This window comes from Carcharodon carcharias, chromosome 2 (genome assembly GCF_017639515.1).
Source record: "Carcharodon carcharias isolate sCarCar2 chromosome 2, sCarCar2.pri, whole genome shotgun sequence".
In the NCBI taxonomy this organism is placed as follows: Eukaryota; Metazoa; Chordata; class Chondrichthyes; order Lamniformes; family Lamnidae; genus Carcharodon; species Carcharodon carcharias.
The window spans coordinates 70500730-70525832 of NC_054468.1; the positions used below are offsets into that span (position 1 = coordinate 70500730).

Genomic DNA, 25103 nt, shown 5'->3' on the forward strand with positions numbered 1-25103 from the left:
AACAGAATAAAGGAGGGCATTTTCCCCCCCCAAAACAGAGGGGGTAATCTTCACCTTCTCTATCTGGGTTGTAATCTGGCAAAGTGAATCCATTTAGAATCAACTTGGCACCAATAATTGGGCACCTTCTCCCCCAGATTATCAACCAAGCATTGAAGCTGAAAATAGAAAATATCTCCCAGAGAAACACAAAGAGAAAACATGCTTCATTGTTATTCAGACAGAGATTGTAACATTTAAAATTAAATTAGATTGATATTTTGAAAGGAACAACATAAAGGAGACATGAGAAGGACAGGAAAATGGGGTTACACTAAACTACCTTGAGTTGAAGAGCTGGCACCAGCACAGGAGTTAATAACCAACCGACCTCCTTCAATGCTATAATCGTTTCCATTCAATGAAATGCTGAGGAGTCTGAGTTGTTTTTCCAAGATGTGTTGATTTTAATTTCAGCCAATACTGTATGCCATTTTTAAAAGCAATACATAATAGGCCTTAAAAATATTAAAGGCTAACTATTTCATATAAATTGCATATTACAACATGTACTTTCTTTAACATAGAGGAAATAAATTACAACTAGTTCTAGCCATAATTTTTCATTCACTTTGGTAACGAAATGTTTGGCGTTTATAGATGCAAATTCCTCACCTCTCCAGGACTACTGAGAGGTGCGGAGCAAAGGTCTGCCAAAGAAAGGGAGATAATTCCCGGATTATTCTTACTGACCCATTAGTTAGTTACTGTTCATGGTGGTGACTAGGTGATGTAGAAAGGAAGGACATTGCTCTTTTATTAGTGAGGGCTGGGAAGGAATCTGACTATACAGAGTGGTGGGGGGGCGGGGGGGGAGCTGAAAAGAGTCTGCATGGTTGGCTAATTTGAGAAATGGATGAGACAAATGAAGTAAAGGTGCTCTTCTGAAGCTGAGGTGAAGCTTTACTTTGCATCTGGTTGTGCTGCACCTCACCTCAGAATGTTCAATAGGATGAGGCAGCACAAAAAGACAAAGGCATAAATTTCCTTCCTTAATAAAGCCCTGGGTCAGCATAAGGCTTCACCAAAATTTTGGAAGAAAGGGAGAGAAACAAAGTGCAAACACAGGTAATAGCAACTTCCTATAGGTATGTTAAAAAAATAAATCTCATGGATTCAAGATAAAAGTTAAGCCTACCTTGTCAAACGCAGGATAGAAAACGGCTGACTTACTATATTCATGGAACTGAATATGTAAAGCTGTAGCATTCTCAGTGTATGGATTGGTATGTGTTGTACCCATTGGGTTCAGCATTTCTTCCAGTTCATCTGAAACCCAGGATAACTCATTGTGAATCACTTGTATTTTGGAAATGAGATTCTGAAGACATAATGGTTATCTTTTCACAATTAGTTGGTATATGGTGCACAAAGAAGAACACTTACCAGGAAAAGATGACCAGCAGTGCAATGAAAGATCACCACTCTTCAGCTGTCCCCTGAAGTCAAATATCATAGTGTTTACCCATGCAATTGGATAGTGCTAATGGAGAAGGAAGGAACGATTCACATTTATATCATGTCCTTCACAATCTTAGAGCATACTAGAGTGCTTTATAGCCAATAAACTATTGTTAATGCGTGGGTTACTGTTATATAGGTAGATACAGCGGCAGTTTGGTGGGGACATGGGTGAAAATTATAGGGAAAATTATGCTTTAGTTGTACAGAACCTTGGTCAGACTCAATCTGGGAGTACTGAGTTTGGGCACTGCACTCCAAGAAGGATATATTGGCCTTAGAGGAGCTAAATGTAGATTCACCAGATTATATTGGAGTTTAGCTGGTTTAATTATGATGACAGGTTGCATAAACTTGAGATTACACCATTAGGAAGGGTGCGGCTATGACCTAAAAGTCAATTCTATGCATTGATCACACACCGAGGAACGTTAAGATTGATGTTAGAAAGTTGTTCAGTTTGTGCTTCTAGCTCTTTCTGTATGTACTCTCACCTATTTCCTCGCCAGATCTGAGGCAATGACAGGTTTAATTCCCTCCTCTGTCCAACAAGACGACCACAGGAAAATGAGACAGTACAGAACATAGATTTGGGAGCACAAATACAGGGAAGTAAATTAGCAAGAAAGTGGTCATTCAGTGGGTGTGAAATTTAGTGATCAACTGCTGGTATGGTATTGTTTATCCACTAGATGGAGGGCTGGCCAGCTCTTGTTTAAGTCTCCTTGTTAGCAAGGAGGAAGTGTAAATTGGAGAAGCGAGCCTACCAGGAATTAAATTCACAGGCCTCTAATACTGTCTCAAGCCACACAGCACATGATTGAGACAAATAACTCTTAAACTCTCCAAAACACGGCTTGAGTTATGGCTTGCACAATTATAGCTTATGCAATCGCAAGCGATTTCAATCTAATATGCATCATCATTAAGAACGCATTCACACAAGTGTAGCATTGGTGTAAAGTAGTTTCAGTTTGTACCAATGCTAAACTTTTTTTTTGAGTGTATAAGAAACGATAGACTGAGCAGATCCTGAAGGAAAGCAGATCAAGGCTGTCTCTTCTCGGAGTCCTCAGAACACTTTATTCTGATGTCAACAATGGCAACAACCTGCATTTATGTAGAGCATTTAATATAGTAAAATGTCCTGAGGCTTTTTACAAGAGCATATCAAACTAAATTTAATATTGAGCCACATAAGATGTCAGGGTAGGTGACCAGTAGCTTGGTTAAAGAGCTAGGTTTTAAGAGGCGCCTTAAAGGAGGGGAGAGGCAGAGTGCTTTAGAGATTTAAGTGCAAGCCCAGGTTTCAGGCTACAATTACAATTTAACTGCAATGCCTTTACAAAGTGAAACCACTTACACAGATGCTACAGTTAACCATGTAAATGCAGCCTTAGCAGGACTAATAAGATGTAAATGAGGTTAAAAAGTTGGGAAACTGACCACTTTTCCTGCTTTCCGAATGGTCTGGTATTTGGTCACGTTCTTTGTCGATTTCTGTTTCTTCACTTTATCTATCATTCCATACACGACAAAGCAAAGTCGGGACATTCTTGGCAGGTCACAGATGTTAATTTCAAAGTCCAGTGTCTCGTTCCAGGTAAGGTCATTTTTTCCAGAAACCTCACTGCTTACAACAGGTTTACAAAGGAGCTCAGTTCCATGGAAAATCCCAGCCCTGACTTGAACCTACAGCAAACAAAAAAAGTACATGAATAAGAGCTGGACTGTGACAAAATGCAAGGGGCTGTTTCAGAATTACAGTGCAATTTCATGGAAGGATTTCACATGATTTTATCCACAAACAAATCACTGCAATAGCACACGCCTCATTTGGTAAGACATTACAGCAGATAAACTTAACCAAATATCCACATTCTTGCCATGTTTGGCTGTAATCTTCCAGGTTCTCATTCCTTTTTTACCTTTAAACAGGGATTCCAGGATTGGAATCAGCAAATAAAAATGAAAAATTGGGCTTGAGTTCCTAATTCAAAACAACTGTAGGTGATACAAACTTGCATCAAGCATTCTATTAAATGGGTAACTAAATCAAGAATGATTAACATTTGTCAATCTGGTCTTACATTCAATTAGTTTGTGGGGGATTTTCACAGGTTGGGGGTGAAATTCTCTCTGTTGGTTATGAGTATGAACACAGAACAGGGAATCCTATTCCATACTGACACTGACATTTTAACCAAAAGTGACTGACTGGCAGGAGGTGTGCTATTGCTCTGACCCCTTTCCTCCTCACTCAATGATCCAGCCCACAAAAATGTCCATTTTAATGTTACTTGTCATTTCTTTCCAATCCAATAGGAAGAACATTGATACGGTGTCAAAAGGGTGTCCTCCTTGACCACACTTTGGGACGTCCTATGGTTGTGAAAGGCACGACACAAAATCAAGTCATTCCTCAATTTTAATTCCCCGCCCATCGTACATGGTTAAAACAGCCCGGGTGTAATTAATGCCTTGTTGTCGCCAACTGTCCCACCCGCTATCATAATTACTACGGGCAGGAATTTCCAGCCCCGCCATTGGCGGGCATCAGTGTGGACAGGATGGGAAAATTTGGAGTGTGGCCAAAAGTAAATTCCAACTCAGGAGTGTGATGGAGTATTTTCCAATTGCCTGGATGAGTGCAGCTCCTCCACTCAAGAAGCTTGACATCATCCAATCAAGCTTGATTGGCACCACATCCACAAACATTCACTCCCTCTGCCACCAACGCACAGTAGCAGCAGTGTGTACCATCTACAAGATGCTCTGCAGAAACTCACCAAGGCTCCTTAGACAGCACCTTCCAAACCCACGACCACTACCACCTAGGAGGACCAGGGCAGCAGATAGATGGGAACACCACCACCTGGAAGTTCCCCTCCAAATCAGTCACCATCCTGACTTGGAAATATATCACCATTCCTTCACTGTCACTGGGTCAAAATCCTGGAACTCACTCCCTAACAGCACTGTGGGTGTACCTACACTACATGGACTGCAGTGGTTCAAGAAAGCAGCTCACCACTACCTTCTCAAGGGCAATTAGGTATGGGCAATAAATGCTGGCCTAGCCAGTGACACACACATCTTGTAAATGAAATAAAGAAAATCCTGCCCAGTGTAACTTTTCTTAGGTCAAGGCCCTATCATTTTTTTAGGACCTCAATGTAAAATTAGCATAAAATAGCAGAAGTTACACCCAACACTGAACCCTCTGAGTAAAAGCTGGCAGGATTGGTTTCAGAAAGCCACTGGAAGCAGTATTTAAAAGGGCACTCAGATTTAACAGATTTGGGTGTGTTATTCTGTGGATTTCCAACGGATGTTTGAGCTACGAGATTGCTTGTCTCTGATTTTTGTTTTGCCTTACTAGCCCTGAGGAAAACAGTTTGATGTTCCAGATACAAAAGATTTGATGCCTGGATTGGTCTGGGGGCTCCCTACAATAAATGCCAATGTCTTCTGCATCATTGTTGTTTGCTGCATCTTACATCACCTGGCAGTCCAGAGAGGATTGCATTTGAAGAAAACAGAGCAACAATGACAGTCATCATCTCACTAAGAAGACTTGAGGGAAGGTGAGGAAGAATTAGAAGGAGAACAACTGGATGCCAGACGGGAGTTAATAGCAGAACACTTTGTGTGGCCAGCTTACTCCCTTTCCTTGAAAAGTTACACCAAACACCACCCTACAAAGTTTTTATTACATCATTTCACCAAACTCTTAATCCTGCGTCAAAGAACACTGGACTGGCTTTTGTGCTAGAAATAGCAATAAGACAACCAGCATCATAGCTATTATGGAGTAATTTGAACAGAAATTTCCACATCCACATATGCACAATTAAATACAGAAATCAGGAAGTTACTGTCCAATTGGTCTGGTTCCTCCACAAGCTTCAGTATACTAGTAACTCGCTGAGAAATCTAGTATTCAGGATAGGAAATACAGGAAGGGTGTAAAGTTGCTGTACTTTAACCAATAGTTCGACACTAAACACACTAGGCAGAATCTTCCCGTTGGCGTGCGGGGGCAAGCCCTACACGCCAACACATAAAATGATGCACGGTGATGTTGGGTGAACATCCCAATGTCACCACGTGCCATCTCAATGTTTCGGTGGGCGGGCACGCAATGATCTCTGATGCACGCCCACCATTAATTAAGGGGCCACTTAAGGCCCTTGAGGCACCAATTGATGGCGATTTTTCAGGGCTTGTGCGATCTTCAGGTCGTCGCACGGCGCAATGGGCAGGCCGGTAGGAGACATTTGTATAAACCTCATCCATGGGCGGGATAAGAGGGCTCACTGGGGTTGCGAATGTGCTCAGTCAGATATTTAATTTGGAAAGTTATTGCTATTTGCCCGTGTGAGCAGAAATAATTCAAAGCTCATAACTGATTGGACAGGACTCGCAACCTTCAGATCAGCACTCTACAGTGAAGATCCTTTTTGGGGCCTGCAGGTTTCAGGAAGCCTTTGCTTAGCCTTGGAATGGAAGTTGTGCTCTCCACTGAAGGCACCTCCTCTGAGAAGCAAGTGAGGGCCAGAAGGGGGAGGAGGCCAGGAGTGCACATTCAGCCTCCAGGGGAGCCACCTTTGGGAGGACAGGCGCAGGCACAAGGGGCGCAGGGCCAACAGGAAGTCCAAGGCGGAAGGGGCTGCAGAAGACACCACTATGCTGCTGCCAGGGTAGACAGATGGCGAAGCAGCTCCCTCAATATGTCTGAGGTGCAGTGCCGAAGGAGACTCCATCTCTCAAGGGAGACAGTCAATTATATCTGTCAGGTGATAGGCCCTGAGATCTCCACTAACTGTGTGGGTGGACACCCCATGCCAGTGGCTCTAAGGATCACAGCTGCCCTCAACTTCTATGCTTCTGGCTCTTTCCAGGGCTCGGTGGGTGATCTTTGCGGTGTCTCCCAATCAGCTGTCCATACTTGTGTCAAGCAGGTTACAGACGCTCTGTTCAACCATGCATTGATGTTCATCCACTACTGTTGGGACCAAGCAAGCCAGACACAGCAAGCAAGAGGCTTTGCGGCCATTGCTGGCTTCCCCCACGTCCAGGGTACAATAGACTGTACACATGTGGCCATCAAGGCGCCAGTAGGTGAGCCCGGTGCCTTCGTCAACAGGAAGGGCTTCCACTCCATGAACGTGCAGATAGTGTGTGATCACAGGATGTTGATTCTGCAAGTCTGTGCAAGGTACCCAGGCAGCTTCCATGATGCCTCCATCCTCAGACACTCCCAGGTATCGGGGCTCTTCAGTGCTCCAGCCCAGCTGGATGGATGGCTGCTGGGTGACAAGGGCAACTGCTCAGAAGGTGGCTCATGACGCCTCTCCGCCATCCAAGAACAGAAGCTGAGCAGCGGTACAATAGGAGCCACTCCTCCACAAGGGCTGTGGTGGAGAGATCCATAGGTCTTCTCAAGATGCGCTGCCGATGCCTGGGCCGTTCGGGGGTGCACTCCAGTATTCCCCAGATCATGTGTCACTGATAGTGGTTGCATGCTGCATTCCCCACAGTCTTGCGCTGGAAAGAGGCAATGCTATGGATGAAGATGTCGACACAGTGGCTGCGGCTGCACACAATGAGTCCAGCAGTGAGTCCGAGGATGAGCATACACAGGAAAATGCTGAGGGGGTAGACCCTGACCCAGGCATACTCCAGGAAGGCAGGGACACCCAGAAGGCTTTAATCCAATGAACCTTCAGCTAGAACACCACAGATAGACCTCCAACACAAGCCTGTGCTGCAGGCTCCATACTCGATGCCTGAGTACTACATCTGCCTGGATAGGAACATTAACTAAGAGCCTTGTTAATGAAGCTCAATGTCACACAACTCATAACATCATGGGTAACCATCCACCTGCAGAGGAAAAGAGGCACCCTCAGCCATGGTGACATGTCTAAATTTAATGATATAACAAAATGATCTTAAGGAAACAAAATGACAAAGGTGTTAAACATCACACCAACTAATCATGACCTCATTGCAGGGCAACACAAAAGCACCAGTGAGAAACCCATGGTGTGCCTAAAGTGCCTAAAATTTACGCTTTTGGGTGCTACGTCTAGGTGCTGCCTCCTTGATGCCACTGGTATCTGAGACAGCCTGCTCACTGTGCTGTCCTGTTAGCCTCGATGACCTTGGCAGTCATCTTCTAGCTCATGGAGCCTGTGCTGGCCCCGCCTGGGAGGGAGCAGCCAGTACCACAGCTGGCACCTCCCCAGTCGTCGCAACCTTATCGGATGCAATGGTCACTGGCAGAGGGGTGGAGGAGTTGCCCTAAGAGGAGCCCCACAGAGACGACAAGCAGCAGCTGCTGCACCGACATGAGGTTGCTTTGGACCTCCCGGCTCACAGTGATGATGGGCACTGAGCTGCGAAACATCTTCCACACTGACATTGACCAGCTGAAGTCAATGCCGATGTGAGGGCTTGCCGGTCCGAGCACATCCCCAGGTTATCCTGATTGGTCTCCTGGAGGAGCCTCTCCATGAGTGTCACCACTCTCTCCTTGGAGGAAGCATGGTGCTCGGCCATGAGGCTCATTGCACTGGCAATAATCCGTGTAGACTTCTCCACCACGGAGACCAAGCCAAGAGTAGCCTCGTGTATCTCCGCCAGATCCTCCCGCACACTCTGCTGGACTTCCAGCATCTGCTGCATCACAGACGACTCCAGAGGCACATCATCAGCCACCGACTGAGCGTGTGCCTGGTCCCCTGCAGTCCTCTTGACTGCTGGCACCATGGCCACTCTCTGTCTCTGCCAGCTCCTTCAGTGACTGTGAAGTGCCCTCACCTCTGTGCCCTGGGACACTAGCCGATGATCTAATTCCCACTGAGGTGCTAGTATCTGCACTGGTGCCTGCCTGACAGAGATGGTGTGACGCTGGTGGGTCAGAGACTTCAGGGCCCATTCAAGTGTATTTGAATTTTAACAGTGTGCTAAGTCTTAAATACTAACAAAAACCTCTCCAGCACAGAAAATCTTCTTTAGCTGGTGAAAGGCTGCTGATGCTGCTCATCTTGGGATCCTGAAGATGCATTTGACTTGCAACCTTTAGAAACACAAGCCAAAGAAGGGTCGGCTGCAAACTGCAGCACTTTGGCCACTGCCAGGGAAGTAGAGTCCAGCTGGCTTTCTGACACCAAGGAGGGTATTGGTCAAGACATTGGAAGGGAGGAGATGGGCTGACATTCTGGAAGCAGGCAACAGTAAAGGATAGCCAGAGGGCATGAGAAACAAATGGGAAAAGAGGAATAAAGGTTCAGAGAGAGAGAAGAACAACGAAAGAGATAGGGCAGAATTTTCTGTGCCCACTGTGTCGGGCATCATGGTGGGTGTAAGCAGACAATATGGCAGGAAGGCCAAAAATCGGTTTCACACTGTCGTGAAACCAGTGTGCAATCATCTGCTCTGCTCATCCATGGCAGGCCATGCTTTTCACCACCGCTTGTTGGGAACTTCATTGTAATACATCTGCATATCATTATAAGCCCAACTTGGGGGAATCATCCCCCCATGCTGTATCATCCGAGCATGCCAACATGTTTCACAACTGAACATAAGCAACATGCATTTGATAAGCTGCGCTTTGCTTGGGACTTCGAGATTTGTTTGCCTACCTTGCTTCAGGCAGCATTCACAGTCATCAACACCAGGCTTCACAGACAGCACCACATCATTTTTAGGAGGGATCACGGGCAGGTCTCTGTTTACGAGACCAGACATAAGGTAGGGTGGCTTTTCAATGGCTGCAGAGTTATGGCTTGTTTGGGGAAGGGGGACAATTGGCCTCCAGCAAGGGAAGAGGCTTCAGGGCCAGGGCATTACTGGGGAAGGGGGTATCCCATGGTGTGCGTGGGGACACATGTTGATCTGTGCAAGTGGCCTCAAGAGGGTGAGGGCTGAGGGGGCAGTCTCCAGAGGAGATGAGGCCAGGTGGAGATGTGACGGTGTGTGTGTGAGAATGAATGGTGATGTCCCTTAACCTGGCAGTGAGTGAGATGCCAATGAATATGTGATGGGCTTGTGAGTGTGACTTTAGAGTGATGAGATGGTTGCCTTACCCTGGCGCCATGGGTGAGATCACTCATCCGTTTTCTGCACTGGATGGCCAGCCTCTTCTGTGCAACATTGACACTGACCACTTCTGCCACTACCTTCCAAGCTGGAGTGGTGAGACTGATGTGGCTCCTGGGGCCAGAGCGGGGGTAGAGGACTTCGCGGATGGCTCCTATAGTGTCCAGAAGGCATCCCAAGGATGCATCACTGAATTGGGGGGTTGCAGTCTTCCTGGCTTTCGGGGCCATGTTTTCTGGCAGCAGTCCTGGGCGGGAAGCACTGAGAGATGTGCACGTGGCTGCACTTTACAAATGGCTCCCCGCAATAAGGAAGCGGCGAGGTGACAGTGTGGCTGGCAAATCAGAGGCCACCCACCAGTGAAATGGCACGTTTTCGGGAATGCATGATTAATGAGGCAGTATTAGGACGATATGGTGTGAAGAGCCGCTATTGTGGCCGGTGGGTAAAACGTTCTTTTTCCTGCCTGCTGCTGCATTTAGTGCAAATCTGAAATGATTCCACCTATAGAGGGAAAATGCAAATCAACTGGTCCAAGTTATACTACCGGCTACTGCATCTCTCCTTCAAGAGGTGAGAGAAATGTCTGCCCACAAGAATCTAAATGCATCTTAAATGTGACTACAAATAGAGGTTCAACAACTATGTTGCCTCTCACGAGCATTAAATAAATATTCAGAGAACTTCCTATTAGGTTGCAATTATATTCCTGTTAGACCTTGAAAGTAGTTTTAGTTCCAGGACCATAGGCTGCTCTCTCATTACAGGGAGACAACTGGTGGTAAGTTTAACCTGAGGGTCACCACATCTCAGGCGAGGGGTGAGGTTGAAAGGGCGGGGCCTTCATGGATGACCTCAGCTGGTACGGGAATTGAACCCGCGCTGTTGGCGTCACTCTGCGTCACAAACCAGCCGCCCAGCCAACTGAAATGTTAGGGCTTACACCTGGAGCTTACTATGCTTCGAGTGACTTTGCACTTATTTACATTACACAGTTTGTGACAATGCAAAAAGATATTTTACATTAGCACTGAATAATGCAACTAGTCTGTGAGTGCACATGGATATAATTGCTAGATGATGCTGCATATAATTATTTGAGGCTCTACTTCCTAGAATGAAGAACAGAGATGCCTCCCCGATAATTTACAGTGAGCTGATTTTGAATATTGTAGAATATAAGAGTGTAAGCTGGAATGTTATAATGTATAATGTTGTGAGACTGTATTCCTGGCACATTCACTCACTAATAGACTGGAATATCAGGGCCTGAGTACTGTATACCTATCCCTACTGTCAGATTGACAGCTAGCATGCTAGGACTGGAACCTCACAAAATTAGCCCCATAGTATAAAATCCATTATAATATCTACAGAAGACTTATAATAAAACATGATCTAAGTAATTTAAACTGACATTCTTGTATCAAGGTAAAGTGGTTCCAGGCAATCAAGTGGCTCAAAGTGACACCAGAACTCAATAGTCAGAAATCTGGCTATTGAATGCACTAAACAATGAAATATCAAATTGCCTCTAGTTGGAGATAGTGTCAGTACTTGAAGTTAAAACTAGGTGTAGTACAGATTGAGTTATGTCAGCAAAGACACACTTTAAAAGTGCTCAGGCAGTCCATTAAAGAGGGAAAAAAAATCAGTTATAATGTTAGGAGAAAGTGGATGCTCTCACCCTGCTTTAATTTTACAATGTAGCTGTCCAGAGAGCAAAGCTTTATGTATATCTCCAAGCCCTCAAGGGATCCACTGTAACTAAGCCCAGTTTAAAGTGTGTGCGACAGTACAGGAATACTATACACATACGACACCCTTATATCAATTTCAATTTAGAATGCACATTATCACCATTCAAATTTAAGACTTTATCTATGCTACTTACCCGCAGTGCTTCATCGGCATTTATTTTATTCCCTCTAGCAAGAACGATCTTGAAAGGAATAGTTATATCCCAAACATTACCTGCCATTTGCTGGAAAAAAGGATATAAAAAAGAAACAAATAAAGGAATTATTTACATTAAAATAGTAACTTTAAAATAAGGCAGCCAAAATAAAAAACTCTGCCAAGTTAAATCTGTTTGCCGTCAGCATTTTCAATTTAAGAATTCAGGTGTTCAAGGAAACTGAACTATGGTTTTCAAGCAAAGTATCTAAACTAAAGCAAAGCTACTAACAACGCATTTAAAATGAAGTGAACCATTGTGAATCAAGGGAGTGGTGCATTTCTAAATTGCATAATTTCTACCAGTTATTTTACACCAATTTCAGCTTTGGTCTATTAGTTATATATAGTAAATAAGCTATAAAGCTGCTTCTAGGAAGCATATAAAAAGCACAGCTGGCAAAGTGTTTTTGCATGACTCTGCTGTTAACAAGGAAGTCATAAATAACACATGATATGTCAGGGAATTACTGCAGGAGTCATTTTTAGCTAAATTCAGTTGTTCTTTTGGGGGAAAACGCAGAAAGGAGGAAATTCGTTAGAAATACATCAAATTTCTGACGGTGCTTTAATGCTCCAAATTAAGGACAAGATGCATATTACACAGACTGGTTTTTAAATCACCCCAAAAGATAATTTTCAAAAAGTACTTTCTATACAATGAAGTATGGAACAGACAAATTTTCTGCAAGGTCAACATTGTGCACTCAACACTTAATTCTGGACACAATGGGACAATTGCCTGATATGCTGTATGTATCACTGAATGCAGCAAATCTATTTTCAGACATTTCCTTCCACTCATGAACTTCTGTTCAATGATGTAAAATGTCTAATACAATAACTGTGCTTTGACTGACTGGCAATGGAAACCATAGGTTCTCAGTGAACTATACTTTAAAAAAAAAACTTGTCATTTGACAGCCACAACTCTTGCCAAAAAGCTGGCATTTTACATCAAGCTAAAAAATTATATTTATGTAATGCTTACAGCAACTTCAGATTATCCAAAGTGCTTTACATCCAAGGGTACATTTCTGAACATCCCATAAAAAGCAACGTGATAATGATCATATCGTCTGTTTTAAGGTATTGGGCAAAGATAAATATTGGGCAAAGCACGCCCTGCTTTTCTTCACAATAGCACTATGGGATCTTTTAAATCAACTTCAGAGGGCAGATGGGCCTCTGTTTAATGTTTCATCTAATGGGTGGCACTTTCAATAGTGCAGCACTTAGAATGCTGCTTTCAACCGATATTTCAGCTCAAGTCTTCGGTTGTAGAGGTGACATTGCTATCAATTGAGCCGTAGCTATTATTGACACTAGCTGAAAGGTAAGGATATTTTTTACCAGATCTCCAGGTCACAATATATTCTTAGTCCTGAATGCAACTAATTGAAGTAGTTTCATAATGAATATTGCCAAGAGTAATTCAATATATTTTAGCACAGTAATTACACCACAGTTATTTTTTCAACTTGTTCTCTCCTTTCTTCCCCCTTCACAAGCCAATAGGTTCTTTGTGAGTTATACCTTCATGGGCAGCCCATCTGTCCAATACTTATCTGACATCAACAAGTGCAGCTTCTGACAGGGGTCACCAGGTAGTGATCGTGAATAAAATCACACCCCAAACCTAGAAGCATAAAGTCCAATCATAGTATCCCTACCACTATTCTGGCAGGGGTCAGATAATGCAGCACACACCTAGGATAGAGAGACTTAAATCCTTACCGTTGCATGTTTGACTTACAGCACAAATTGAAATCACACTATTTTAAATGATGTATATAAAAGCAAGATGTTCCTGCTGCTTCCTCAATTACTTACAGAAATGGTCCGTTTTTTGGGTGGCAAAGGAAGAGGTGCCATGGATAATTTCCGATGCAAGGCAATACCAATAGCGCACATTTCGCGATCACACATCTCCTTAATGGTGCTGCAGTCCACTAGAGTCAGCTGAGGGTGGATTCCTTTCAGCACACAATTTCTTATGTACTGAAAAGTATAGAAATCAGGGGTTAATGGGATGCCTTGTTCTTTTAACACACAACAGCTTCCTTCCCCACATTCAGAAGCACAGACTCAAAATACAAAATGTGCAGACAGTGCAGAGATAAAAAAAAATAAGCTGTAGGATTCAGGTGTGTAAATAAAACATACAATATGTAAATAGAAATTTAGAGGATGGTTGATTACAATGAAGCTCAGTGCATTATAACATTGATGGATTAGTGAATAGGTTAAAGCAATTGTAACAGGTAACAGGGAAATAGATAATATTTCAAAACTTAGCAGATGATAGGATCTATGGAGTGTATGTCACCTCACAAAGTAAACTGACCACACTCAGCTCTACCTAACCATCATTTCTCTTGACTTCTTCACTGTTGCTTATTATCAGACTGCTTATCAACATCCAGAACTCGAATAACAGGATTTTTAAAAATTCATTAAAGGGATGTAGGCGTCGCTGGCTGGGCCAGCATTTATTGCCCATCCCTAATTGCTATTGAGAAGATAGTGATGAGCTTCCTTCTTGAACTGCTGCAGTCCCTGTGGTGTAGGTACACCAACAGTGCTGTTAGGAAGAGAGTTCCAGGATTTTGACCCTGCGACTGTAAAGGAACAGCGATATATTTTAAAGTCAGGATGGTGAGTGGCTTGGAGGGGAACTTCCAGGTGATGGTGAATTCCCTCCAATTAAACATTGGGAAGACTGAAGTCAATGTTTTCGGTCCCCGCTCCATACTCCGTTTCCCTAGCTAATGACTCCAGCTGCTTCACTGTTAACGTTCTGAGACTAAGCTAGTCTGTTCGCAATCTTGGGTGTTAGATTTGACCCCAAAATGAGCTTGGTAACAAATATTTGTGCCATCACTAAGAATGCCCATTTCTACCACTGAGGCATGTCCCAACTTTACCCCTGTCTCAGCATATCTCCTGCAGAAGCTCTCTCTTATGCCCTTATTACCTCTAGCCATCACTATTCCAAAAGCACTCCTGGCTGGTCTCCCATATTCTACCCTCTGTAAACTTGACAGTGTCCAACTCCTGTCCATGTCTTAACTCACTCCAAGTCCTGTTTACCTAACACCCCTGTGCTCACTAGCTTGCACTGGCTCCTGGTCAAGGAACATCTTGATTTTAAAATTCTTGTTCTTGTTTTCAAATTCCTTTGTGGCCTCGCCTCCTCCCTATATCTAATCTCCTCCAGCCCCACAAGCCTTCAAAATATTTGCACGCATCTAATTCTGGACTCTGGAGCATCCCTGATTTTAATCACTCCACATTAGTGACCATTCCTTCAGCTGCTCTGGTAACTCCCCCTACACCTCTCTGCCTCCCGACCTCACTTTCTGCCTCTCGACCTCACTTTCCTCCTTTACTACGACACTTAAAAGTTTTGGTCATCTGAGCTGATATCTCCTTATGTGCCTTGGTGTTATGTTTTCTTTTATTTTGCTCTTGTGAAACACCTTCAGACATTTTATTAAGTTAAAGATGCTATATAAATATAAGTCATTGTTAAGTTAGATGAGTACTGTTGAATTCAGACATGTTGGCCTGGATTTTCATCCTTGAGATGGGTATTGGGTGTTAGGAAAATTCCCAGCTCGGCCTGCTCACCTCGGAGAAAGTGCCTAGAAAGACAGTATCTTCATTGCTGGGGGGCAGGTGCAGGCTGGAGTCGAGTCAGCCGACCCGGGAAGAAGTACAGATGCAGCCACAGGGACTGCCAGGTGCCAAGGTGCGCTGTCTAAAAGGTCCACCTCCATGCCACGGGACTTTGTCTCAGTTAAAGTGAAAACACAAAGGCCCCTCGAAGCCCTTTCATCCTCCAAACACACCCATCCATGCTCTCTCATGCCCTCTACCCATCCCCATGGCCCCTCCCTCATGGTAAGCTCTGCCCTCCCACCCACACCCCTATGGCCCCTCAAGCCCCCTATGTCAAGCTATGACACTTGCATGCCCATTGTTTCTAGAAAGTGTAGTGGCTCAATGAACCCAAAAGTGTATAGTGGTATTTGTAAAAAAAGAACTTTGAAAAAAGTAATTAATTGATACCTTTCTCTTATCTTTGGAAAAAAAAGTCTGCACTACAATCTAACATTCATCCAGCCCCTTTAAAGTCTCAAAAACCACAAACCCTTGAAACAAACATTGTGAAATTGATAGCAGAGATCAGAGGCCCTGTGCTGTTAATCAAACAATATTTCCTCTGGGGAGCTCAGGCAGCTGTTAGAATACTGGAACATCTGCTTCCTATAGAAAACATTGTTTGATTTTCAGCTCAGTCTCTCTGATCTCTGCTGTAAATTTCACAATGCTCATTTACACAAGTTGAGTGGCTTCAATGATTTGTGTTTTTTGAGACTTTTAAGGGTCTAAATGATGGACGCATTTATTAGTTTGTACTGTAGACTTTTTTTCAAACAGAGAAAGTTATCAATGAATTACTTGTTATCAAAGCTCTTTTCTTCCCACACATCCCATCATAATCTATAGGATTCGTTAGTTCTAGAAAGTATACAGTGACTCAATGGGTATGGACATGCCATAGCTTTGCATAGGGACATGAGGGACCACAGGGGGTGGGTGGGAGGCATAACTCAACATAGAGGGCATGAGGAGAACATTTTGAAAGTACCTTTTAAAAGGTCATTTCATGCAGACTACGGTTAACAACTCCCCAGAGGGGCCATGAACTATGGCTCTTAAAAACCTGGCCTGACTCCATGAAAATTGCAGAGGAGTAAGGCATGCTTATGTCTGCAATGGAGCCAGCCAGGTCAGGCCTGTTGGATGCGGGCTTTTGACAGGAACCAGCCCATGCCCTTTAAAGGCACTCCTAAAAATCAGACAGCCCAGGAATGGGGTCAGGAATCCTGGAATTGGGATCTGCCTGCCATTTTTAAAGGGCTCCCGAGTCAACCCAACTTGGTGAAAATCCAGGGCAATATATTGCTGCAGTTGTTGGCACACCAATACAAAGCAGAGGAATACTGGACACCTGCAAGCCTATATTTTCTTGGGTCTTATCAGCAGCCCATGTGTGTTCATTTAAACACAGCGCCAAACTCTTCCTATTTTCTAGTAGGAGGATATGGGTCTCCTCCTTTCAGAGCAGCTTGACTGCAATAACTGCACAATTCACAATACAGAGACAGCAGTACACAGACATTGAGGGTCTCCATTTGTCGACAGCTCTCCTGGCAGTATAGTAATACCCTCAGCAATTAAGTCATTGAACTGTAATTACTGGAACATGTGAGCATATAAAATTAGTTGAGAGGATCCCACTGGGGATCAAGACTAAAATTATCTGGTATTTAAAAGCAGGAATCATTTTAACATAGCTGATGCTGGTCAACCACTCACAATAGACATAGGGTCACTGATTGACTGTCAGAAGATATTAGGTGCAGAAACGTACAGGTAGTTAATAATAACAAGAGTGCAGCTGCTCTAAAGTTCATTTGTTCTAAAGCTATAGCTCCCACCACTCCACCTTCTATAATTCAGCTCATGTGTAATTTAGTAGTGGCTATATAAAAGTGGACCGAGTGTCTGAATAATGCACAAGATCAGTGAGAGGAAAGCAGACAGAGAGATTGTGGAGGTTGTTTGCTCTAACTTGGGGTTGCAATTTAAACTACATGTACTATTTCATAACCATATTTCTACATTTATATAACACTAGTTAAAGGATTACAATGCCAGGGACCATGCATTTTGTACCAATCTTGCTGGATGTGGGAGTTACTGGATAGTTTGAGCATCCAGGACAAACATACTTACCTGTAGTATGTGTTTATTCAATCTCAGTTATGCAATTTGAGGAACAACAGGAGAAACTCTGTCACATATGGGGGGGTGCAAACACTCTCTGGAACACAGAGCCCAAGAGAGGGCTCAACTTACAGACAGCACGATGGAGGGTGAGGATTGGGAAGAGGTGATCATCCACTGTGGTGGGAACAGATGTAGGAAGGAAGCAAAAGGGGAGACTGAGGGTATCCCCTGGTCAAATGAAGTTTCAATACTGAGTACTTGATCAAAAGGGTGGGATAGGACAGCCATCAGGAATACAATGAGACCATGGCAAAAGTGGCTGCTGTCACAGACAAAACAGGTGAATGTAGAAATGCAGTAGTAAAAGAGTACACAGTAGGTTTTGTGCTACAACCATAAGTATCGAATGGTGTATGGCCTAAAGGATAAAACAGACTTGATGCAGAAAACAAGGAACTATGTTGAGCTAATACAAGTCCTTACTCAAGCTCCAGTTAGCATTTTGTGTATGGTTTAGGCAATCCACTGGAAAGGGATAGGAAAACAATCAAAAAGATGCAGTACAAATTCACTAGGATGTTACAAGGGATAAGGGATTACCAATATAAAGAAAAGCTTGAGAAATTAAGAGTGCTTTTTCTCCATTGGAGCAGAGAAGACTAAAAAAGGTGGCCTGACAAACCATTCAGGATTTGGAAGTTATAAATTAGGCGAATAAGGATCGATTTTTTTATTTAATAAGATGATAATGAGGTGATTTAAATTTAAGATAGCCATAAATAACTGAAATGGAATTGTAGAATAAATCTTTTTATGCAAAAGGAAGAATAGATTGCAGAATTGTTTAAACAGAATCCCTAAATTTTTTTTAAAAGGGAAGTAGATAGCTGCTTAAAGAGTCTCTGGGGATGATCGGTATTAGTGATGCCTGTGGAGAAAAACATTATTACAATCCGTACTTGGTATAAATTCAGCCAACATACCCGGAATTGAATCAGTGGCTGGTCGCCGAACACGTATTCCTGTTTTCCACTCACGCGCAGCACAAAATCTCTAGGATTGAACTCCTCATTCTCTTTTCCATGGTTAGTCAACTGTTTCCGAATGGCAAGCTCATTTAAGTTAAGAGGATTCAAGTCAGGAGATACTTGGAAATTAAAGATGTCCTAGAAGGAGAGAATGTCATTTTAAATTTTCTCTGCAGTGAAAGTTGGGTGTTGTAAACTTAATACATTCAGCTTTTATTGGCCTCAAATTGTGATTTATACCTGAAAATAATAAGTGCTTGAAATATCAAAAGGGTTGTGACCATGACTGTAGGATAGAGAAGAAGATCTCCTTCCCTCTATCCCATTTCATTATCTTTATGTCACTTTACAGGGGTTAATATTAAATTGGCATTTTATTTGTACTAACCCTCTACTCCGCTACCCCACCCCTGGCCCCGCCAACCTCCAATACACACATGCAGACTCATTTTGAACATGGCTTTGATTATATAGCAATAGGGGCCTATGAATGAACCTAGGCATTTGGATGGAGACGGAGCTCCTGCTCCTGACTACTATCCAGCGGCCTTGCAAACATGTGAACTGCAGATGAGGAGAGTGATGCTCTCAACTGCAATGTCCACTGTGATCTTGTAAATAACATTCATTTGAGCAAGGAACTAGATGCCAGCTGTACCTGTGGGATCACAGCTCAGTAAGCAGTCAAGGTTAAAGAGGAAAAATGTTGAGGGAACACTGGTGGAAAAAGCTTGCTCCACTTTCATTCTGAAATATGTCTTGTTTACGCAAAAGAAACTGAGCAAAAGTAGGTCATTCATTCCAGCCAAGAATGACTTGTTTTTCCAAACCTGCAGGTGTATGGTAATGGTCAGTGCACAGAGATTTGTAAGACCGCAGCCTCACTTTACAGTATCATTGTAACTACTCTGGGAACAGAAGATTATATCAAATACTAACCCAGTTAATGATGCAACTAAAACCAACTGCATTCATTTAAAACAGTAGCTCCTCTTAAAAAAAAGTTTACTACAGAAGACAGACACAAAGAATTAACTTTTTAACATCAGCTTCAATCAAATCATTTGGATTATACTTATTAGGAAAATGAACTCAGAATATTGCAATAGAAAAGGAGGCTATTAAGTCTATCAAATTTCGAAAAGGACTCCAATTAATCTCACTCCCCATCTCTTCCACCATATCCCTGCAGCTGTTTATCCTTCAAATATTTATCTAATTCCCTTTTGAAGATTCACTATTGAATCTGTATTCACCAGCCTATCAGGCAATGCATTCCAAATCCTAATTGCCACCATACTCTCACAAACTGAAAATTTTTCATCTCATTTTGATTAATGATGGTGGCCTAAGAATTGATCCAGGCATTCAGATGCTGAGAGGTTCCTGCTCCTGATTCCTATCCAGTATAATATTGCTGGGGTCCTAAACATATGGACAGAGGAAGAGGACAGCAAAGTTCTCAGCTATGACGTCCACTGTAATCACATGAACAACATCATTTGAGCAAGGGACTGGTGGCTGGGCTATACCAGGAGTGGGGGGAGGGAGCCGTTGCAGCTCAGTAAGAAGTCAAGGTAAGGAAAAAATGTTTCTACTCATGTTCTTTCGTCAATCATGTTAAATCCATGCTCATGCATTATTGACCTTTCAGCCACTAAAGACAGTTTCTCTTTATTTACTCGATCCAAACATTTCATGACTTCAAATACCTCTATAAAACACCCTCTTGCCTTCTCTTCTATATCGATGCAATTGTAAACCCTCAACCTTACAACCATTCTAATAGTTCTCTTCTATATCATCTTGAAAACCTTCACATTCTTTTTGAAGTGTGGTGCCCAGAATCGGACACAACGCTCCAATTTGTGTGTTGTACAGGTTTAGCATCACTCCTCAGTTTTCTTGTGATTTATTAACTTGTCCTGCCACCTTCGAAAGATTTTTGCACAAACCAAGTGAGTGAAGCAAAAAGGATGGTAGGAGTAGAGAAGATGAGATAACCATTATCATATCAGTGCCAGCTCTCCTTTATCCGTCCATAATTGTCCAAGTGATTGTTTATTTATTCATGGTTTATTGTTTCTAAATGCTTCCCCACCATTAACCTTAAACTGACTAGCCTATAATTGCTAAGTTTATCCTTCTACCCCTTTTTTAAAAAAAAAACTTTGTTATATCAACCCTCTCCCTCATAAGATGGTGGGCTTTAAATTCTAGCAGAATAATGAGCACAGCTTCAGCAGAAGCAAGGGCTGCCATTTTGCCCAAGTAAAATAAACTTGTAAGAGTGAAATGCAGATGAAAAATCAGTGAACAGAAAATTAAATTGGAATCTATTGATTTTCAAAATATAGAGAAAAAATAGTCAAGCAATGTCAGTCCAGCATTATTTAAATAAGTACAGGTCAAATAATTAGGAAATGAGCAATACAAGGCTGGAGAAAAGGAATTGAACAGAGAGCAAATATCTGAGGCAAAAATAATGGAAAGGGGGAAAACGAGGGGGAAGTAGCCAATGGCTATTGTTTATGTGAAATTGGATTTTGTTTGTATAGAAAGGAGTCTGATTTTCCTCTGTAAGAGTACAATAATGTTGGTTTTTGGTCCTACCAGTTCTCAAGCCTGTAAGAATGTAAGATTTATATTTCCTGAATAAATGTTTTTCAGCAAGTAAGAGCAGTTGTCAGTTCTCCAGCAGCCATGTTGATTTTGAATCACTCCCTGCCAAAGGCAACAAATCCACTGAAGAATTTACAACAGGTGTCAGGAGTCAATGAAAAGTACTTAAGAACAAACTAGATTGTAGGAATGAAAAGCTTATTTTTAAAAACTTCTTTACAATTTGTTACTATCCTCCTGATGGAACAGAAATGTTTTAGCATGGTATTAATGGTGTCCAAAGTAAAAGTGAACTACTATGCAGAGGTATCTGAACAATAACCTTATGCAGGGCAGGGAGCAAAGTTGAAGTCTTCCAGTGTCACTAACTGAACTTCATGAACTTATATTATTGGCCAAATGCCCTGGTCAAAGGGAGAAAGCTTTACAATGCCAAGTCAGCTCCCAAGAACAGCTTAAATCAAGCAACCTCAATAAAAAGTATTTTTCCAAAATTTCAACTGAGCTTATAGATCAACATCTTTGAGTGCATGTTGCAATCACATGGATTGTCATAGAAATTAGCACTACTTGAATTTCTCCTCCCGAGAGTCTTATGTTGCATTTACATTGTACAGAATTGCCTTTTCATATTAAAGTGATTCTGTTCCATCTTGGCTCCTGTTGTGCTATTTGCCTTGTTTACAATGTACAGTAGATTCCTGATCACTAGTACAAACAAGTGACATCTATGCGTGTGCAAAGCTGCTATATGAATACGCTCGGCAATCAAAATTAGAGGCACTATTTGGTGAAAAATGTAAAAAGTGTAATGTAAAAAAGAAACAGTACACTCAACACAGAGCCCAAAGAAAGATTGTTCCCTTCCAGAAGTACTGTTAAGTGAATTGCAGCATTTTAGTGATGCTGCCACAAGTATAACTCACAGCACATTCAGTGTTCAACAATGGATAGAGCATGGCTAGAAATTCATGACCTCACTGAAAACAAAGTCGTCCTTTTTTTTTACAGCTGTGCTTTTTACATCACTATTATAAGCAGAGCTGTGTGTTTGTAGTCAGTAAATACCTTCACTCATAACATTTATAGAACTTAATGCAATATACCTGACAAGACTCAAACCGAATGGCTATGAGGAAACTGTCTTTGTGCAGCTTGTCTTCAGCATTATTAAAGCCAGTAGATTCAATTTCTGGAGGAAAATTGTGCTGCAACCAGTCCATCCAGGAAAGCCCCTGACGTTTCAACATGTTCTCCTCGTTGATCTTACGCATTTTGCTGCGGAATTCTTTCACCTCAGGGTCCGTTAGTGCATCAAACTCATGGAGACCTAGAGTCCAATAACAACTATTATGCAATCATCTCAGCACAATCAGAACCTTGGTTTTTTGCTCAAATTAATGTTTAAGATGTCTGTCCCAGATATTCAAGGTGCTCCGTTCTCAGGTTCAGGAACCCATATAATCAAGTGGTTATAGGTAGACCCCACTGCTTGTCCACCTGGCTTTGATCTCCCACAGCGACAGTGGGCCCTTTTAAACCATTTCCAGACTGGCCAAGACCTCCGTGCACCCACCCAACATCAGTAGGGTCACCAAGACCATCCAGGCTGCAGCTGTGATGCAATCCAAACAATAACCCACATTGCCAAGGAGTGGTGTCCATTGACTAAGCTTGAAGGCAGGCTTAAAGAATTCCATCTAGCTACTAACAAGGCTATTGCTTGGCTCTGTAACTATGCATGCACTAAATAAATAAATGGGAAATAAATAAATAAATGGCCACATAAACACTTGTCTTGGGAGAGGAGCAGTAGCACAGAAAAGGAAGTACCAGCTATTCCATACCCGACAGACATTTTAAACATTAATCTGAGCATAGAAAACACCAGCCCTTCATTACATTTTGTAGAATATTTCCTGGCCTTCTGCTGTCCCTTACATGGCATCATTCACACAGCGCTTTGAGATCTTACTGAACCATAAGGAAACTTACAGCCCTGTATTACACCTGGATGATTTTGTTAATGTAGATGCCAAAGGAAGAGACATAGACCAATTATTAATACTGTGTGTTAGCAGCCAAGCCTTATTAAATCACAAGATCTCGCCATATAAATATATCATGGTGGAGAGATGTGGGGCATGTGTATGTGTGGGATGTGTGTATGAACACTGGAGCCAGAAGGCAGTGGATGTTCACCAGCCATCCTGAAAACATAATGAAGTGCCAAAAGAATACAAAATCTTCCCTTCTCAGATTGGAATCATTATTCTAGTCTGAACAATTATAGATTTAAAATTTGAACAGAATAACTGAAATTAATGGCAACTTAAACTGCTGCTTAATGTGTTTGTGTAACTGAGTGTGCCCTATGATTATATTACTTGCCAACTCTTGTTCTCAATCAACTTCAATGAAAATAATCAGGTAGGGTGTGTAATGGAGACCAATCCAATATCCCCATTTGAAGTCCCAGCAGAAATTGAAAGCTCTGGCTGTGAAGTCAGTCAGTCAGTCAGTCAGGCAGGCAACAGGAGGCTGGCAAAGTGGACTCTCAGGACTTCTCATGGAATATTCATGCTTATATATACTTACATCCCACCCACCTCCAAATTGAGCTGGAAAACTCATGTTCGTGAATAGACAGTGAATTGATAATAGTAATTTTCACCATATTGGGGAATAAAGTAGCTTACAAACTAAACCAAAGCAAAGATGCCTTACCTAGTGTTTATTCAGTTCACCTTTAGAGAGATTAAAGGAGCATAATTGCTTAAGATAGAGATCCGGCCCAAATCACAAAGGAGTTTCATTGTTACATTGAAAAGATTGATAGGACATATCAATATGCATTGTTGCCATATAGAATTATTCAACTTGTACTGGCCTTAAAGTTCAGTATAACTACCATAATGTCTGTAGTAGATAATTTCATTCAAATAAACTGACAAGGTAAGTCAAAATCAGTCTTCATTTTGGCTCAGCTGGAAGATCATATCTCATGACACATAACTGTCGGCATTCAGATGAGCAAAACACAGAACATCGTTCAGGCAGAGTAAGGAATTGACTTACCTTTCCCAATAAGAACACCAATTTTTGAATCCAGTAGTTTTTCAGATCTATTGCAGTTCCTGGCTACAAGCTTTAAAACAGGAAGAAAAGGTCTGACATCACAGAGGCGGCGAGACTCATCCTCCAACTCTTCATGCACAGCTGACTGGTTTACACACTGAAACATATAGGAGTCCTGTTCGCCAAGAACACTGTACAGTGGATATGCCTGCGCCTGTCTCCATAGGAGCTGCAACAAAACAGATAAAAGATTACCTACACTGCTGGCTAAATGCCAAATTAGAAGGTACAAATTAAAATTAGCTCAGCAAATGCTCATCACTGTGACACTGGCTCTTTAGTCAAAGAAAAATTGCACAGTCTCAAACTATGAGTGAGTCAGCCAAGGCCAAGCGGCAGCACTATCGCTTTTGAGTCAGATGGTCGAGGGTTCAAGCCCCACTCCTCAAACTTGGGCATATAATCTAGGCTGACACTTGAGTCCTGTATTGAGGAAGCACTACACTATTGAGACATTGTCTTTCAGATGAGATGTTAAACTGAGGCCTCATCTGCCCTTTGAGGTGGACCTAAAAAATTCCATTTGAAGAACAAGTTGGTTCTCCTGGTGTCCTGGTCAATGTATATCCTTTAACCAACATTACTAAAATAAAGATCATTGGTCATTATCTCATTACTGTTTGTGGGATCTCATTTTGCATAAATTTCCATCATTCTTGGTTGATTCTGAGTGGGAACAGCTGGAAATATGCGTGGATGCGGACTTCAGCACTGCAATTGATGTGCTCCACCTTTATTCAGTTTATATGATGGGGATTTTCTGGTCCTACCATGGCAGAGCCAAAAAATCCCAGCCTATAGATACAACATGGTTAAGCTGAGAGAGGATAGCAGGTAACTATGGGACCCTACTCCAGCATGAAGCACCAAGTCCTGGAGGGGAGAAGAGGAAAATCAGAGAGATAGGGAAATTAGAAAGAAAAAGACGCTATTTAATGGAATATT

The 25103-nt window shown here is 42.3% G+C and overlaps 1 protein-coding gene across 2 annotated transcripts in view; it reads right to left on the bottom strand.

Annotated features, from left to right (window-relative positions):
- The window catches only part of pik3cb (phosphatidylinositol-4,5-bisphosphate 3-kinase, catalytic subunit beta), a 197202-nt gene that overhangs the window by 63369 nt on the left and 108730 nt on the right, over positions 1 to 25103 (bottom strand). For both annotated transcript variants that reach the window (XM_041178348.1, XM_041178357.1), the window contains exons 3-10: positions 24099 to 24327; positions 22127 to 22350; positions 18354 to 18536; positions 13402 to 13569; positions 11507 to 11596; positions 2947 to 3192; positions 1426 to 1522; positions 1178 to 1308 (exon numbers count right to left, since the gene is read on the bottom strand). In XM_041178348.1, the coding sequence (XP_041034282.1) occupies positions 1178 to 1308; positions 1426 to 1522; positions 2947 to 3192; positions 11507 to 11596; positions 13402 to 13569; positions 18354 to 18536; positions 22127 to 22350; positions 24099 to 24327 (1368 nt within the window). The remainder of the gene's footprint in view (positions 1 to 1177; positions 1309 to 1425; positions 1523 to 2946; positions 3193 to 11506; positions 11597 to 13401; positions 13570 to 18353; positions 18537 to 22126; positions 22351 to 24098; positions 24328 to 25103) is intronic.